A 15,694-nucleotide genomic window follows, 5' to 3' on the forward strand; every position below is an offset into this window, starting at 1 on the left:
AATTAGTACTGAAGGTGATGACAATTTTCTCCTTATTACTCCACCCTTCTTCTGTAACAACTGCATAAACAGAAACTCAATCACCAACTTTTTTGTTTTTGTTGATTTTGCCATAAACTGAAGGAAATTTCTGGCTACAAGGGTTTTTGCCCTTCCATCCCTTTTGGAGTGGAGATGTGCACTCGTAGTCCCTCCAACTGCTTGGGACAAAAGTGTTTAAGCTGTTTATTCATTATTTGACAATATAGTGCCATTATACCAAAAGGGTTAACAAGTAAAGGGTCTCAAGGGTTTTGAGAAGCAAGGGAGAAACAAAATTAAACTTTCCCCGCCAATGTTAAATTTTTACCTTATACGGTCACCAAATAGTAGACATATTCCCTATATTTTGACCTGTTTCCTTTGGTTTGACGATTTCATCCCTCATCCCCGAAATACATTCCAGTACATCAATATATACCGATGATTGTGCAATTGCAAAGGGAACCTAAGAATGGGTCTCTAATGAATAGTTATATATTGTTTTATATATTGTTATATAAAATTCATGTTAAACCACAATGATGGTCAAATGCACATCCAACACTAAAGATTTATATTGTAAAAAACCATATCATTCTGGCTCAAGTGTAGTGGAATGTCTCATAATTTTAAGCTTAACGTTTTTCCAAAACAGCAAATCTTTAAGTTGACGCTTTTACAGTCACTTCCAACCAATAGCATGTTAACACGAGGCTTCTAAAAGTAAGTGAAACTCATCCTTGAGACCGCCTGAGTGTTCAACATGGAAGATACAACAAAAAAGACTTTATTTAAAATATCTCTGTACCTTCTTTTTTAAAATAAGACGAGGGTCAAAATACATAATTTTTGTTTGAATAACAACATAAAAAAAAAAAACACAAAATACTCACTGCTACTTTCACGCTCTTTTGATGCAGCATCATCGCTTGAATTTGCTTGAGAAAATGACGCGATATACATGATGCCAAATGGTCTTATTTTACAGATTTCTGTATTTTCAATTTTTTCTGAGAGTGGCGTAGCTTTTCAGTGGGGAAAGTTCAATACAGTTTATGGCTTACTTTTTGTTAACTTTCTTGACCCAAGACGACAGGTCAGTATCATCAATAGGATTCGGCTGCTTCTGTTTACTTGTCGAATTGCTAGTCATATTTGCACCCCCCCCCTTCTTGGCGTGGTTGAAAACGTATTTATTTGCTTATAAACTTTTCCGTAGATTTCTGCGACTGACTAGCTCTTCAACAGTTCATCTTATTGATTGGGGCTAGATCAACAATTATATCCTATTACGAGGTTTGAAAAAGGTGTGTTGAAACTTAGATGAACCTTAAGTCTTTAAAGCCCATTTATAATGATATTTACTGTTACCGAAGTTCCCCTGGTGCTAATTTGAGCCAATTAGATTTGTTTTTATCGAATTTTCTAATTGCCTGAAAAAATTCTATGAAAAGTTCTGATTGGCTCAAATTAGCGCTAGCTAAATTTCGGTATTAATGGAATAACGTTGTGAACGGGCCTGTTTTTGCTTGCAAAGCATTTTCTGGTACTTGTGCAATATATGCCACTCATTCAAGTTTACGCTGTTTAAAACTCGAGAACAAACCGGTTCGTTCGTTAGTTTCTTTCAGCTTAGCATGAGACAAGACAAAGACAAGTGACAGAATATATGGGAAATATATAACTTGGGATATATATTTGCACATTGGAGATGGGAGGTGAGACTAACATATTTTGTATGCACACCCACTATACTTTACCCTCATCCCCCTAATGTGCAAATATATAACCCAAATATGTTTATAAAGTATAATTTTTCATTGTGGTTTTGTAATATTTCATTAGGATTAAGCGCCAAAAAAAGGTTCAAATTAAACGAAGCGCTTGAGTGAGTGGTGTATAATACACAAGTAACCATTTTCTTGCAGCTTTTCATCTCACAAAATGTAAAAGTATGAACAAAACTTTGTATTTCTTGTTTCTTTTTCGATAACAAAGCAAGAATCATTCCCCCCAATTGAATATCGATCTAATCATCTCCACACCTTCAACTCCCTGCGCTACTTTAAGGCGGGACTTCCAAATACGTACCTTGAGTTCAAGCCCATATATCCAAAATTTCTCCCCCTTACTGTCATTGACTCTTTGTACCTTTGTTTTACAGATGAAATTCTTCAAATTGTTCTCCCGGAAGCACTAAAAAACACATTCACTGCTGTTGACCAGTGTTAGCTTCCATATTTGGATTCTGCTTCATAATACCATGGATCATTGTCAGATCTACCTATGGTTTATCAAAAAACACTGTAATTTAGGGTACAATTTCCAAACTTTGGTACCACACCTTGGAAATTCGAAAAATACTATTTTGTTTCTTGGGTTACCTAAATTTTTTGCTATTTTTTTCTTTGTTTGTGAGAAGTTATTAACATAACTTGTTATCTTCTGTTTCTATTGTTTGTTCACAGCAAAGGGTTTATTTATTCCGTCATTAAAGAGAGTTTGTATTTCAAAAAGCGAGGTTTGTATTTCAAATTGCGAGGCCTTATTATTTTTATGAAGAGTGATATATTATTCTAATGTCTACACGACTGTGTCGCCTGTTTTCTTCTTAAGAAATTTACCTTGCAGTCAACAGAATTAGCCTTTATTATTTTAGTCGTCTTTTTTATGGCACTTGGTATTAACCAAGTGACATATAGCAATCGCCAATTCTGTCGGTCTGTCTGTCTGTCTGTCTGTCGGTCCCGGTTTTGCTACTTTAGGCACTTCCAGGTAAGCTAGGACGATGAAATTTGGCAAGCGTATCAGGGACCGGACCAGATTAAAATAGAAATAGTCGTTTTCCCGGTTTGACCATCTGGGGGGGGGAGTGGGGGCCCGGTTAATTCGCAAAAAATAGAAAAAATGAAGTATTTTTAACTTATGAGCGGGTGATTGGATCTTAATGAAATTTGATTTTTGGAATGATATTGTGTCTCAGAGCTATTATTTTAAATCCCGACCGGATCTGATGACATTAGGGGGAGCTGGAGGGGAAAAACCTGAAGTCCCAGTTTTGCTACTTTATGCACTTCCACGTAAGCTAGGACGATGAAATTTGGCAAGCGTATCAGGGACCGGACCAGATTAAATTAGAAATAGATTGAATTTGATCATCTGGGGGGGGGGGGGGAGTGGGGGGCCGGTTAATTCGGAATAAAATAGAAAAAATTAAGTATTTTTAACTTATGAGCGGGTGATTGGATCTTAATGAAATTTGATGTTTGGAATGATATTGTGTCTCAGAGCTCTTATTTTAAATCCCGACCGGGTCTGATGAAATTGAGGGGAGTTGGAGGGGGGAAAACCTAAAATCTTGGAAAACACTTAGAGTGGAGGGATCGGGATGAAACTTGATGGGAAAAATAAGCGCAAGTCCCAGATACATGATTGACATAATCGGAACTGATTCGCTCTCTTTGGGGTAGTTGGGGGGGGGGAGTAATTCTTAAAAATTGAAAAAAATGAGGTATTTTCAACTTACGAACGGGTGATCAGATCTCAATGAAATTTGATGTTTAGAAGGATATCGTGTCTTAAAGCTCTTATTTTAAATCCTGACCGGATCTGGTGATGGGGGCGGGGAGTTGGGAGGGGGAAACCTAAAACTTGGAAAACAATTAGAGTGGAGGGATCGGGATGAAACATAGTGGGAAAAATAAACACAAGTCCTAGATAGATGATTGACATAAACGGAACGGATCCGCTCTCTTTGGGGTAGTTGGGGGGGGGGGTATTTCTGAAAAATTAAAAAAAGAGGTATTTTTAACTTACGAACGGGTGATCGGATCTCAATGAAATTTGATATTTAGAAGGATATCGTGGCTCAGCGCTCTTATTTTAAACCCGACCGGATCTCGTGACATTGGGGGGGGGGAGTTGGAAGGGGGAAACCTAAAACTTGGAAAACACTTAGAGTGGAGGGATCGGGATGAAACTTGGTGGAAAAAAAAACACGAGTCCTAGATACTTGATTGACATAACCAGAACGGATCCGCTCTCTTTTGGGTAGTTGGGGGGGGGGTTAATTCTGAAAAATTAGAAAAAATGAGGTATTTTTAACTTACGAACGGGTGATTGGATCTCCATGAAATTTGATATTTAGAAGGATATCGTGTCTCAAAGCTCTTATTTTAAATCCTGACCGGATCTGGTGACATTGGGGGAAGTTTGGGGTGGGGAAACCTAAAATGATGGAAAACGCTTAGATTGGAGGGATTGGGATGAAACTTGGTTGGAAAAATAAGCAGAAGTCTTGCATACGTGATTTACATAATTGGAACGGATCCGCTCAATTTTTTTTGGGGGGGGGGGTAATTCTGAAAAATAAGAAAAAATGACGCATTTTTAACTTACGAAGGAGTGATCGGATCTTCATGAAACTTCATATTTAGAAGGACCTCGTAACTCCGATATCTTATTTTAAATCTCAAGCGAATCAAGCGTAATTGGGGGGGGGGGGGGGGTAGTTGGGGGGACCGGAAATCTTAGAAAATACTTAAAGCGGTGAGATCAGGATGAAACTGGATGGGAAGAATAGAAACCTGTCTAAGATACGTGACTGACATAACTGGACCGGATCTGCTCTCTTTGGTGGAATTGGGGGGGGGGGGTTAATTTTGAAAATTGAGGTATTTGTAACTTACGAAAGGGTGACCAGATCTTATTGAAATTTGATATTTAGAAGGATCTTGTGATTTAAAGTTCTAATTTCAAATTCCGACCAGATCCTGTGACATTCGGGGGAGTTGGAGGGGGAACCGGATTTCTTGGAAAACATGAAAATTGGGGTATTTATATCTTACGAATAGATGATCGGAACGTAATGAAATTTGATCTTTAGAAGGAATTCATGTCTCAGAGCTCTTATTTCAAATTCCGACCAGATATTTTGACATTGGGGGGAGTTGGAGGGGGAAATCTTGGAAAAACACTTGGAGTGGAGGATTCGGGATGAAGCTTGGTGGATAGAATAAACAAATGTCCTTAATACGTGATTGACAGAATCGTACTGGATTCGCTCTCTTTGGGGGAGTTGGGGGGAGGGGTTCAGTGATTTGGCGAGTTCGGTGCTTCTGGACGTGCTAGGGCGATGAAAATTGGTAGGCGTGTCAGGGAGCTGCACAATTTGACTTAATAAAGTCGTTTTCCCAGATTCGACCATCTGGGGGGCAAAAGGGAGAGGAAAAATTAGAAAAAATTAGGTATTTATAACTTACGAGTGGGTGATCGGATCTTAATGAATTTTGATATTTAGAAGGACTTTGTGACTCAGAGCTCTTATTTTAAATCTTGACCGGCATTAAGCCTCTTATTTTCCTTTTTAAATCAATCTATTGATTCATAGAATTTTGTTAGAGCTCATACCATATGATCTCTTGGCTCTTAGGTCTTCTCGCCTCGTCACAAGTGCCATATGAGCTCTTAGCTCTTGTTATTTATTTTGAATAACTTATCCTTGAAATTTTTATTAATCATTAGATCGGTCGTTAATCTTTATTATTTTTTCTCTCTTTCTTGCATAACAAAACCTGTAGCTTTCATTCTGTTCATTCTTTTGGTATAGTAAAAATGGAAAACAATGGTATATGCTTTCAAAAAAGAGAAAAAAAATATTTCACTGCGCTGAATCTAGCTAATTGTAATTAGGCAATTATAATATGCTTTCAGTGCGCAATTTAAGTGCAGTTCAAGATACTGAAAAAAGAGAAGAATGTTCGACAATATAAGTATACTAGTCAATTAGTATTCTCATTCGAAAATCCTATGTAAATATATCCCAATTGTTAAATCTTGTTTTAAAATCTCCATTTTCGATTATCCTTATTTATTTTTTAAAAAAGCTAATGTGCTGATGCCTTTTATCTATTAAAAAAAAGAAAATCGTTTGTAACCCATTTTACTTTAGATTTTCCAGTGTTTCAGCTAAGCATATTTTTTTTTGTAGTTACTCGGCTAGCTAAATTTTGTCAACAAAACTGGGTTGGCATTACCCACGATTCTGTATATCTAGTAGTCTTGTTTCAGGAAATAACGTCCTCTTTCTTCCAGGAATCACCAAGTTCACCTTACCGTGGCCCTAACGCGTTTGATCAGTATTACCAACAGACAAATCGACAAAATTGTAATAGCCGTACAGCCAATCATTATGCCGTGCCATCTCAACTTCCTCGCCCACCGTACGGGCCAACAACGGGTTCACATCCCATTTATCAACCAGATATTATTGCCATACAGGTAAAAATTTAAGCAATTTGCACTGTAAAGGCTGAGTTTTTCTGTTTGCTTGGCTACCAGTGACGTAATTTCGTCAAAATCCAGGGGGGCGGCAAAGATGGAGCCAATTTTTCTGAATCAAGTGAAAATGAGAGTGAAAACTAAAAAAAGTAGCTATATAGTACCATAAAGGTAACGATATACTAAAAAAAACTGACCCGTTCCTGCGGATGCTTGAATTATGCAGGCTTACGTTAGTTTTGACAAGATTTTAGAAGAAACTAAATTTCAGCCGGGGAGGGGGGAGGGGAGGGGGCAAACTGATGTCCAGTAGGGCAGTTGCCTCCTGTCCTATAGCAAATTACGCCCATGTTGACTAGTATGAATAACTAAGACATGAGAGAAAAAATATATATTATATTAAAAGAAACACAAATTCGTTTCCTTACCACACGCGCATACTTATTGGAAGAGCGACAGATTCGTGCTGATGTTCTTTTGCAAGATCATAGAAGGCGTTCCAGAAGGTAATTAAACAAAAAAAAAGTTTTTTAAATGAAAGTAAGGAGTGACATTAAAACTTAAAACGAACAGAAATTACTCCGTATATGAAAGGGGCTTTTCATCCTCAATGCCCCGCTCTTTACGCTAAAGTTTGACTATTTCTATTAACTCTATTTTTTAAAAAAGTAAAAAACTTTAGCGTAAAGAGCGGGGCATTGAGGAGGAAAAGTCCCTTTGATATACGGAGCAATTTCTGTTCGTTTTAAGTTTTAATGTCGCTCCTTACTTTCATTTAAAAAACTTGTTTTTTTTTTTTTTATTTCTGGACGTTTTTGAATTAATGTATGTTTTGATCTTGGCTCTACGCACATAAATAATTAAAACGAAATTTGCATATTAATTTTTTTGGGCTAAATGGCTTTCTCATAGTTTTAATCAAAGATTTTGAGAAAAGAGGAGCGAGGGAGGAGGCCTAATTGCCCTCCAATTTTTTGATTACTCAAAAAGGCAACTATAACTTTAAATTTTTTACGAACGTTTTCATAAGTAAAAAATATACGTAACTTACGTATATTTACGTAGCAAACTTCTATATTCGTATATTTTTTTCGTATATTACTTAAAAAGGCATTAACTTTAAATTTTTTACGAACGTTTTCATAAGTAAAAAATATACGTAACTTACGAATTAACTTACGTAGCGAACTTTTGTATTCGTGTGTTTTTATTGCTTATACGAGGGGGCTTGCCCCTCGTCGATACCTCGCTCTTTACAATAAAGCTTAAATTTTTTCCCAGTTCCTTAAGAATGGCTCCTGAATCACAAAGGCCGCAGAATAAGTAGTTGTAATTACTATAGATACTTTAGCGTAAAGAGCGAGGTATTAAGAGGAGGTAAACCCCTCATATGCGTTGTAATGTCTGTTCGTTTTCAATTTTAATGCTGCTCGTCACTTTCAGTAGAAAAACTTTTCATATTTATTTTTTCATTGTTTTTTTTAAATAATGCTAGAAAATCCTGCGCCCCCTCCATTGAAAGTCTCTTCCCCCATGAGAAGTTCCTCCTTTTAAAGATCCTCCCACGTAACCCCCCCCCCTCCAACCAAAAAAAACCTGAAAACGTGTCTACACTTCCCAGGAACCATTACTATATGTAAACACAGGTCAAAGTTTGTAACTTACAGCCCCTCCCAAGGGAACTGCGGGGGAGTAAGTCGTCCCAAAAGACATAGTTATTAGGTTTTTCGACTATGGTGAATAAAATGGCTATCTCAGAATTTTGATCCGGTGACTTTGGGGAAAAATGAGCGTGGGAGGGGGCCTAGGTGCCCTCCAACTTTTTTGGTCACTTAAAAATGGCACTAGGACTTTAATTTTCGTTAGAATGAGCCCTTTCGCGACATACTAGGACCACTGAGTCGATACGATAACCCCTGCAAAAAAAAACAAAAAAAAAAAAAAACAAATAAACACGCATCCGTGATTTGTCTTCTGGCAAAAAATGCGAAATTCCCCATTTTTGTAGATAGGGGCTTGAAACTTCTGCATGAGGGTTCTCTGATACGCTGAATCTGATGGTGTGATTTTCGTTAAGATTGTATGACCCTTAGGGGTGTTTCCCCCTATTTTCTAAAACGAGGCAAATTTTCTAAGGCTCGCAACTTTTGATGGGTATAACTGATCTTGATGAAATTTATTTAAAATCAGCATTAAAATGCGATTCTTTTGACGTAACTATTGGTATCAAAATTCCATTTTTTAGAGTTTCGGTTACTATTGAGCCGGGTCCCTCCTTACTACAGTTCGTTACCACGAACTGTTTGATTATTATTGTAATTATTATAACGCACCGTTAGTGAAGTAATACCCACACGCCTATTCTATTTGGTTCCATCGGAATCAATAAATCATTAAATTTCCTCTGCAATAAAGATACCCAGTTCCACAAAAGTATGATCTAAGCTATGTAAATTATCCAACAGACACTCCAAAGCATTTTTACGAAAGGATACATTCTTTTAAGCCATGCTATTGCGCCTTCTATCACCCAAGGAATAAACAGAGCATCATAATTTTGATTATATGGAAATTATATCTGGATATAGGGGCTAAACATAAATATTTTGAACACCAAATCATAAGAAAAGGACAGTTTTGGCCCAAATGGTTCCAAAACTCCCAGTGGAACGGGTGCCTGTCGGATCAATCTTAGGGCAAAATTATCCCCCATCCCCCTGCTAGTCCTGTATGTGGGAATGCAGATTAAAAATGTCATTTTTTTTCTTCTAAAAAGTGAAAAAAAATATATCAGTTTCCTTATTTGGTTTCAAGCCTTAAATTATGTGCTGGTTATAAGTGTAAAACTCCCAGTGGCCAAAGTGTCCTCACTTAGCTCATAAATCTGTCTCTAGTGTAATGCAAAAAATGTAGTTTGGAAACTCACAACTAAAGGATAAATATGGCAAGAGCGTTGAATTTATTCCATTTATCCTTTTTGAGTCAGTAAGTTCACAGTACAATCTCTCTTTTAGGGATTAAAAAAAAAAAATATTAAATATTTAAAAAATATTATTAAACAGTAAAAAACTTTAGCGTAAAAAGCGGGGCATTGAGAAGGGAACAGCCCCTTTCATACACGGAGTAATTTCTGTTCGTTTTAAGTCTTCATGTCGCTCCTTACTTTCAGTAAAAAAAAAAAAGTTTTTATATTTAATTTCTGAACGTTTTTGAATTAATGCATGTTTGATTTTGGCTGTCCGCACATAAATTATTTGAAAGAAATTTACATATTAATTCTATTTTTTGGCTAAATGGCTCTCTTAGTTTTGATCAGACAATTTTCAGAAAAAAGGGGTGGGGGAGGAGGCCTAGTTGCCCTCCGATTTTTTGGTCACTTGAAAAAGCAACTAGAACTTTTAATTTTTATCGAACGTTTTTATTAGAAAAAAGTATGTAACTGTAAAAAATATTTATTAGTAAAAAATATGTTTACATATTCAGTTAAATATGTAAAAAATATTCAACTGAAAGTACTATTACTTTCAGTTGAAAAAAACTTTTTCAAACTTGTTTTTTCATTATTTTTTTTTATAATAATGCTAGAAAATCCTGCTTCCCCATCATTGAATTTCTCTTCCCCCATGACATATTCCTCAAAGAAAAGATCCTCCCACATAGCCATATCCCCTCACCCCCCCAAACCAAAATAATCCCCCCTGAAAAACATCTGTACACTGTAACACTGTACACTGTAACCATTACTGTATGTAAACACTGGTCAAAGTTTGTAACTTGCAGCAGATCCTCCCCCAGAGACTATGGGGGAGTAAGTCATCCCCAATGACATAGTTATTATGGTTTTCTACTATGCGGAACAAAATGGCTATCTCAAAATTTTGATCCGTTGACTTTGGGAAAAAATGAGCGTGGGGGGGCCTAGGAGCCCTCCAGTTTTTTTGGTCACTTAAAAAGGGCACTAGAACTTTTCATGTCCGTTAGAATGAGCCCTCTTGCGACATTCTAGGACCACTTGGTCAATACGATGACCCCTGAAAAAAAAAAAAATCAATAAACACGCACTCGTGATCGGTCTTCTGGCAAAAAACACGAAGTTCCACATTTTTTTAGATAGGACCTTGAAACTTTTACAGTAGGGTTTTCTGATACGCTGAATTCAATGGTGTGGTTTTCGTTAAGGTTCTATGACTGTTAGGGGGTGTTTCCCCTATTTTCCAAAATAAGGCAAGTTTTCTCAGGCTCGTAATTTTTGACGACAAAGACTAAATATGATGACACTTATATATTTAAAATCAGCAGAAAAATCCAATTCTTTTTATGTATCTTTTAGTATCAAAATCCGTTTTTTAGAGTTTCGTTTACTATTGAGCCGGGTCGCTCCTTACTACAGTTCATTACCACGAACCGTTTGATTCCAAAGAAAAGTCATACGAAAAATTAAAGGGAAACTTTCCGGTTCTTTTAACGCATAAACCTTATGTGAAACCTATATGTGTTGAAAAGGGGATTTAAAAGTCAGTTGTAACTCCACTGGCTGTATTCTTATAGTTCCTTTGGCACCTTAATACGTTCGGGAAAATATCTTTTGAAAACAAAATCATCAGAGATGAAAGCGTTTTCCGCCAAGACAACTAATTTGTCTACTGTCCGTACAGCAGGGGCGGATCTAGAGCAAAATTTTGGGGGAATCTCAATGTGACAAGGGCGCCAATGAGAAAAACCTTGGGGAGAGGGGCAATGTGACCAATAATTGACCAAATTGACATATTTATTCTAACAAATAGAAAAAAAGAAAAAAAAGGATTAAGGGTGTCAGAAAATTTTCTGGGGATGGCCCTGGTTCCCCCTGGTCTTTCTTGGATCCACCGCTGACGTACAGAGACAAGTTGAGAGGCTAATATACCATAATGTATTGGTCGATGAAGAAAAATAAGATCTGTAAGTGGTTTCATCGTATGGTTGAATGATATAAGTACTTGTAATATGAAGACGTGAACAATTGATTTATATCAAAATTGGGGGGAGGGACAGGCTCTTAGAACCTCCTCCCCCCGTGTACATGTCTTGGGATCTCTGCTTGATATCTGCACATTAAGTTGAAAGTAGGTATGTATGTAGGCAAGGGGAACTTCGGATCTGTACCCCTATCCACAAAAATTGTAATGTAAGTTATTTTATACACAATTTCTTTCCTTCTCATAGAATATTCACATTTTTTGGCCTTTTTTCGAATTCGCCCTCCTCCTTCTGCAACAAATGTGTGCCCTCTTTTCTGGTAAAAAGACATCCTTTACAGTAGACATAACTTGATTGCCTCAAATGGGATATGTTTCCACAAACGTAGCTAGGCATTTTTCCTTTGGGGTGGGGGAGGGGAGAGTTCCATAATTTCTGGAGATCATGTATTAGGAGACGACTGGTTTGGTGCTTCAAATTTCGGAGGACTTTTACTCGTTCGACAGATTTGTATTAATGTAAGTTAAAATTACAGTTGTAAAGTACGGAGGAGCTTCAATTTGGCGCCGTGCCTAGCTCTGCATAACGATCTGGAAAAGCATATTTAACATTATAGAATTGCTTGGAGACACCAGATGATGCTGATGACGTTTCTGTCGGAGATCGACTTGAATTTCTAATTGTTTCCCTGTTGCCTAGTTATTGGGCTGCATCTTGTGCAGACTTGATAGCCAATCATAATCCAATTAAAAATAGAAGAGTCAGGAAAGTACAGTATATCTATTGGATTTGGTACACTTGCGCAGAATATCAGTTCATCTGGTTCATTCAATTTAGGTTGAAGATTAAGAATGATTTATTTTTTATGGATTTTCTTAATCTTTTCCTGTTTAATTCTCTGTCTTTATTCCTTTTGATGGGTTTGTTTATAGGCCTACTAGCTTTCGAGTCGTACGGGTCTTGTAATGAGCTTGACGTTGTATTTCGGTTCAACATGAATTTGATGAAAATTTAATCATGTTTACGATATTGGGATATTTAAAAGTTTATTGCCTTAGCTTGTCTTTTTTTATGTTCAGACCTTTCTTTTCTTTCGTTTTCTAATAACTAAAACCATGAAATCTACTTTCAAAATATCCATGATTTATTTTCCATTAATGTCAAGCATAGTGCCACCACAAATATTTTTTACGAATGTGACAATAATTTTTGTTGAATTACTAGATTCAATTATTTTTTTATTGCTGCTTGTCACAGCAGGCGCGACTTCAAAAATTAGATGGGAATTGTATTTCTTAGAGCTATGATAAATTTCTCTCTTAAGTAGAAAGTTTGTGCTATTATCTGATGGACATAACATGCAATTGAGCCATATTTTTCAGGCACTGAATGCAAACTTTTAAATAAACATTTTCATCGATAAACTTATTTGTTGTATATTTTTAGTGTTTAACCCCTCCATTATTCTTATTCAGTGCTTCCTGTTGGAATGGATAGCAATCGGAATTTTCACCCAACTTTTGGATGGAAATTCATGAGGTGCAGCATCTACTTTTTGAATTCCTTCATTTTTAGCTGAATAGCAGTTAAGATCTCATATTCATAAGGAAATCTCCTATCAAGGTAATGGTTAATACATAGAATACACAAAAAAAGAGAAAAGAAAAATATTGTTCATTGAAAACTAAGTTAGATTTACTTAGATATCAATATGCCTGGTTTCATGCTAAATTTGATTTTATACCTAGTCTCTTGAACAACATTATTAAAAAAGAATTTTCTCAATGTTGTTTCACTCGACTATTGGTACATTACAATCAAAAACAGCAATTTATCTTTTTGGATACTTTCCTAGAGTTTATTGATTTGATAAATAAAGTATAAAAACAATTTCTGCTTCTGTGTTGTTGCTACAGACGTTACTGTTGATTGTTTTAGTTATACTTTTCTTGGATACCCTGTCCCTATCTCCTACTTAAATTCTGACTTTCTTTGAATTCTAATTTGTGCGACCTATTTAAAGAATTTTTTTCTATAATTTATTTCAGGAAAGTGGGGCTTCGACCTCACTGGTTTTTTAATATAGAGTACTTCAATAGCTACATATCAGAAATAAATTCTGTTTCGTAGGTGCACAATACAGCGGACGGAAATTCAGTCGAAAGGCCACAAAGACATCAAAGTTTCTACGCCCCTGAGGACCCAAGGACATCGAAACAATCCCAGCCGAATTCACATTGGAGACGTCGAAGCTATGAAGAAGGGGACATATCCCCAAGACAAGAAAGTGTTACCTTGCCATCTATCTGTGAACAGTATACCAGTGGTACATTACCTAGACAGAGGGGGCAGGTGAAAGTAAGACCTGTCGCTAAGATTGCAGCGACAAGGACAGATAGCGATCCTAATATGGCAGAGACCGAAGCTTGCTTAAAGCAACTTTCTTTGCAAAGTGAATATTTTGAGAAACAAATGAGCACTGAGGATATCTATGACTTGAAAAAATTGACTCCCAAGAAATCTGCCCCTCTGCCCCCAAAAAGATCCCCAAATAGCGAAGATAAGAATCCGATCTACGCCCGATTACCTATCAAAAACTATCAAATAAACAATGCACATACTGTGCAACTTTCATCTTTACCATTGAATGGAGTAGGACGTTTGAATGACAGTGATTTACCCCCTCCCCCGGATGCTTTGCTAAGTGATGATAGTGATGATTTTCCTCCTCCACCGGCCCCAATGTGTGCCTCTGATTCCTATATTCAACAAGGACAAGTTGCAGCCTCAGTAAGAGAAAGGTAAGACAGTTATATTGTACTTGTAATCATGCCGTTAGGCAGAGGACTCCCTCCTCCCTTTCGAGATGGGTCCAACTCCGAAGGATCCCGAGGAAGTTTTGAAAAAACTTAGGTGTGGAAATGGGGTTTTCATGCGTCAAAAAAAAAAAAAAAAAAAAAAAAAAAAAAAAAAAAAAAAAAAAAAAAAAAAAAAAAAAAAAAAAAAAAAAAAAAAAAAAAAGGTGACGGCTCCAAAATAGTATGTCAGATATGTTTGTTTTATATTTAAATGAATTTAATAAGGTTGGTCTTTCCAAGAATTAGATATAAACGGAGAATGACATATAATATATCATATATATATATAATATAAATGGAGAATGAATCTTCACAAGGAATATTCTCAAACAGCCTACTTTTGCTTCTGGAAAGGGTGGTCTTGTGCAACTGATTTGTCCAGCCAATTGAATAATTACTAGCAATTTCACATTTCAGTTAAGTTTTAATAGATCTTCTTCAACAAAAGTTATTATATGAGAGTTGTAGTCAGTTGTGCGAGAGGAAAACAGTTAAACTTAAGAAAAGCTGTCTCAAAATATATGTTGATCTAAGGAGGTAGGAATACCGTGTTTTGACAAATTCCTGTTTATATAGTAGAAGTTAATTATTATGCCACGAAGCCATATTAACGTGCTAATACATTCTGACCTGTGTAAATAGATGAAGCATACATTATGACTCATGACAAGCATGACAAAAAAAAGTAAAATATAAAATGAAGCCACATTATAACATTTACAAATATTGAATTAATATTTAAAGCTCATGCAAATGAAGATATAAAGTTCTTCCCCAGAAACGGCCGAAATTATTTATCCATCATGGGTCAGGTAATCTTTGTTTAGGCCTCAGACCCCTCTCTTTCTCTTCTCCCCATCTATTTCCAGGAGACATCTGAAACAACCCCCGGGACTCTTAACCAGGGACTCTTAACCAAGAAATGTGACACCGGTTGAGAACTTTCGCTTTTTATCCAATTCAGTGCAAACTAATTTTCTAAATTAGTTTGGGATATGATAACTGTGTCTTTTTCGGCAGCCTTTCAACACCTCCAAATATCTAATCTACCATTTGTCAAATCAGTATCTAGTTCTTAGATCTTACCGTATTAACACTTCCAGAATATGGTGGTTAATTTTTCCATTGTGGCTTGCATTTTCAAACTCTAGCTGGGTCTAAACTCCAGACTCTGAAGTTTATGCACTCCAGCCTTTCATGACCATCAAGCTTTTAGTTACTTAGATGTCCCTCTTTTTTTTCGCTACCATGTTTTCTTATGCGCATTCTCATTTCGAGTTGTAGTCTAAAATGGTCTTTTGGTATTTCCGACAGATTTCGCAGGGGGTGGGGGAGTTGGGCTTTTGCTGTTTTCTCTACATACTGACAATTTTCCTATAATCCATGTGTCCTATATAATACCCCCTTTTTGGTTCTTAATCCCTACCCTTGAGCCCAGAAGAGTCAGCTCAAATCGGTTGAAAGGCTACAAAGGAGGTAGATAAAACTCTTACAACTTCCAGCAATCTATTTTTCTTGCAATCCAAAAAGTTTTCAGTGCAGGACAAGTTAGCCTTTAACCTAAAGAGGGGGTGGGTACC

At 36.5% G+C, this 15,694-nt stretch overlaps 1 protein-coding gene across 1 annotated transcript in view; it reads left to right on the forward strand.

Moving 5' to 3' along the window:
• Positions 1-15,694, forward strand: part of LOC136029162 (caskin-2-like) — a 131,239-nt gene that overhangs the window by 78,908 nt on the left and 36,637 nt on the right. Inside the window, exons 10-11 of the mRNA XM_065707307.1 lie at positions 6,115-6,300; positions 13,387-14,057. Coding sequence (XP_065563379.1) covers positions 6,115-6,300; positions 13,387-14,057 — 857 coding nt within the window. The remainder of the gene's footprint in view (positions 1-6,114; positions 6,301-13,386; positions 14,058-15,694) is intronic.

Source organism: Artemia franciscana, chromosome 1, assembly GCF_032884065.1.
Source record: "Artemia franciscana chromosome 1, ASM3288406v1, whole genome shotgun sequence".
NCBI classification, from domain to species: domain Eukaryota; kingdom Metazoa; phylum Arthropoda; class Branchiopoda; order Anostraca; family Artemiidae; genus Artemia; species Artemia franciscana.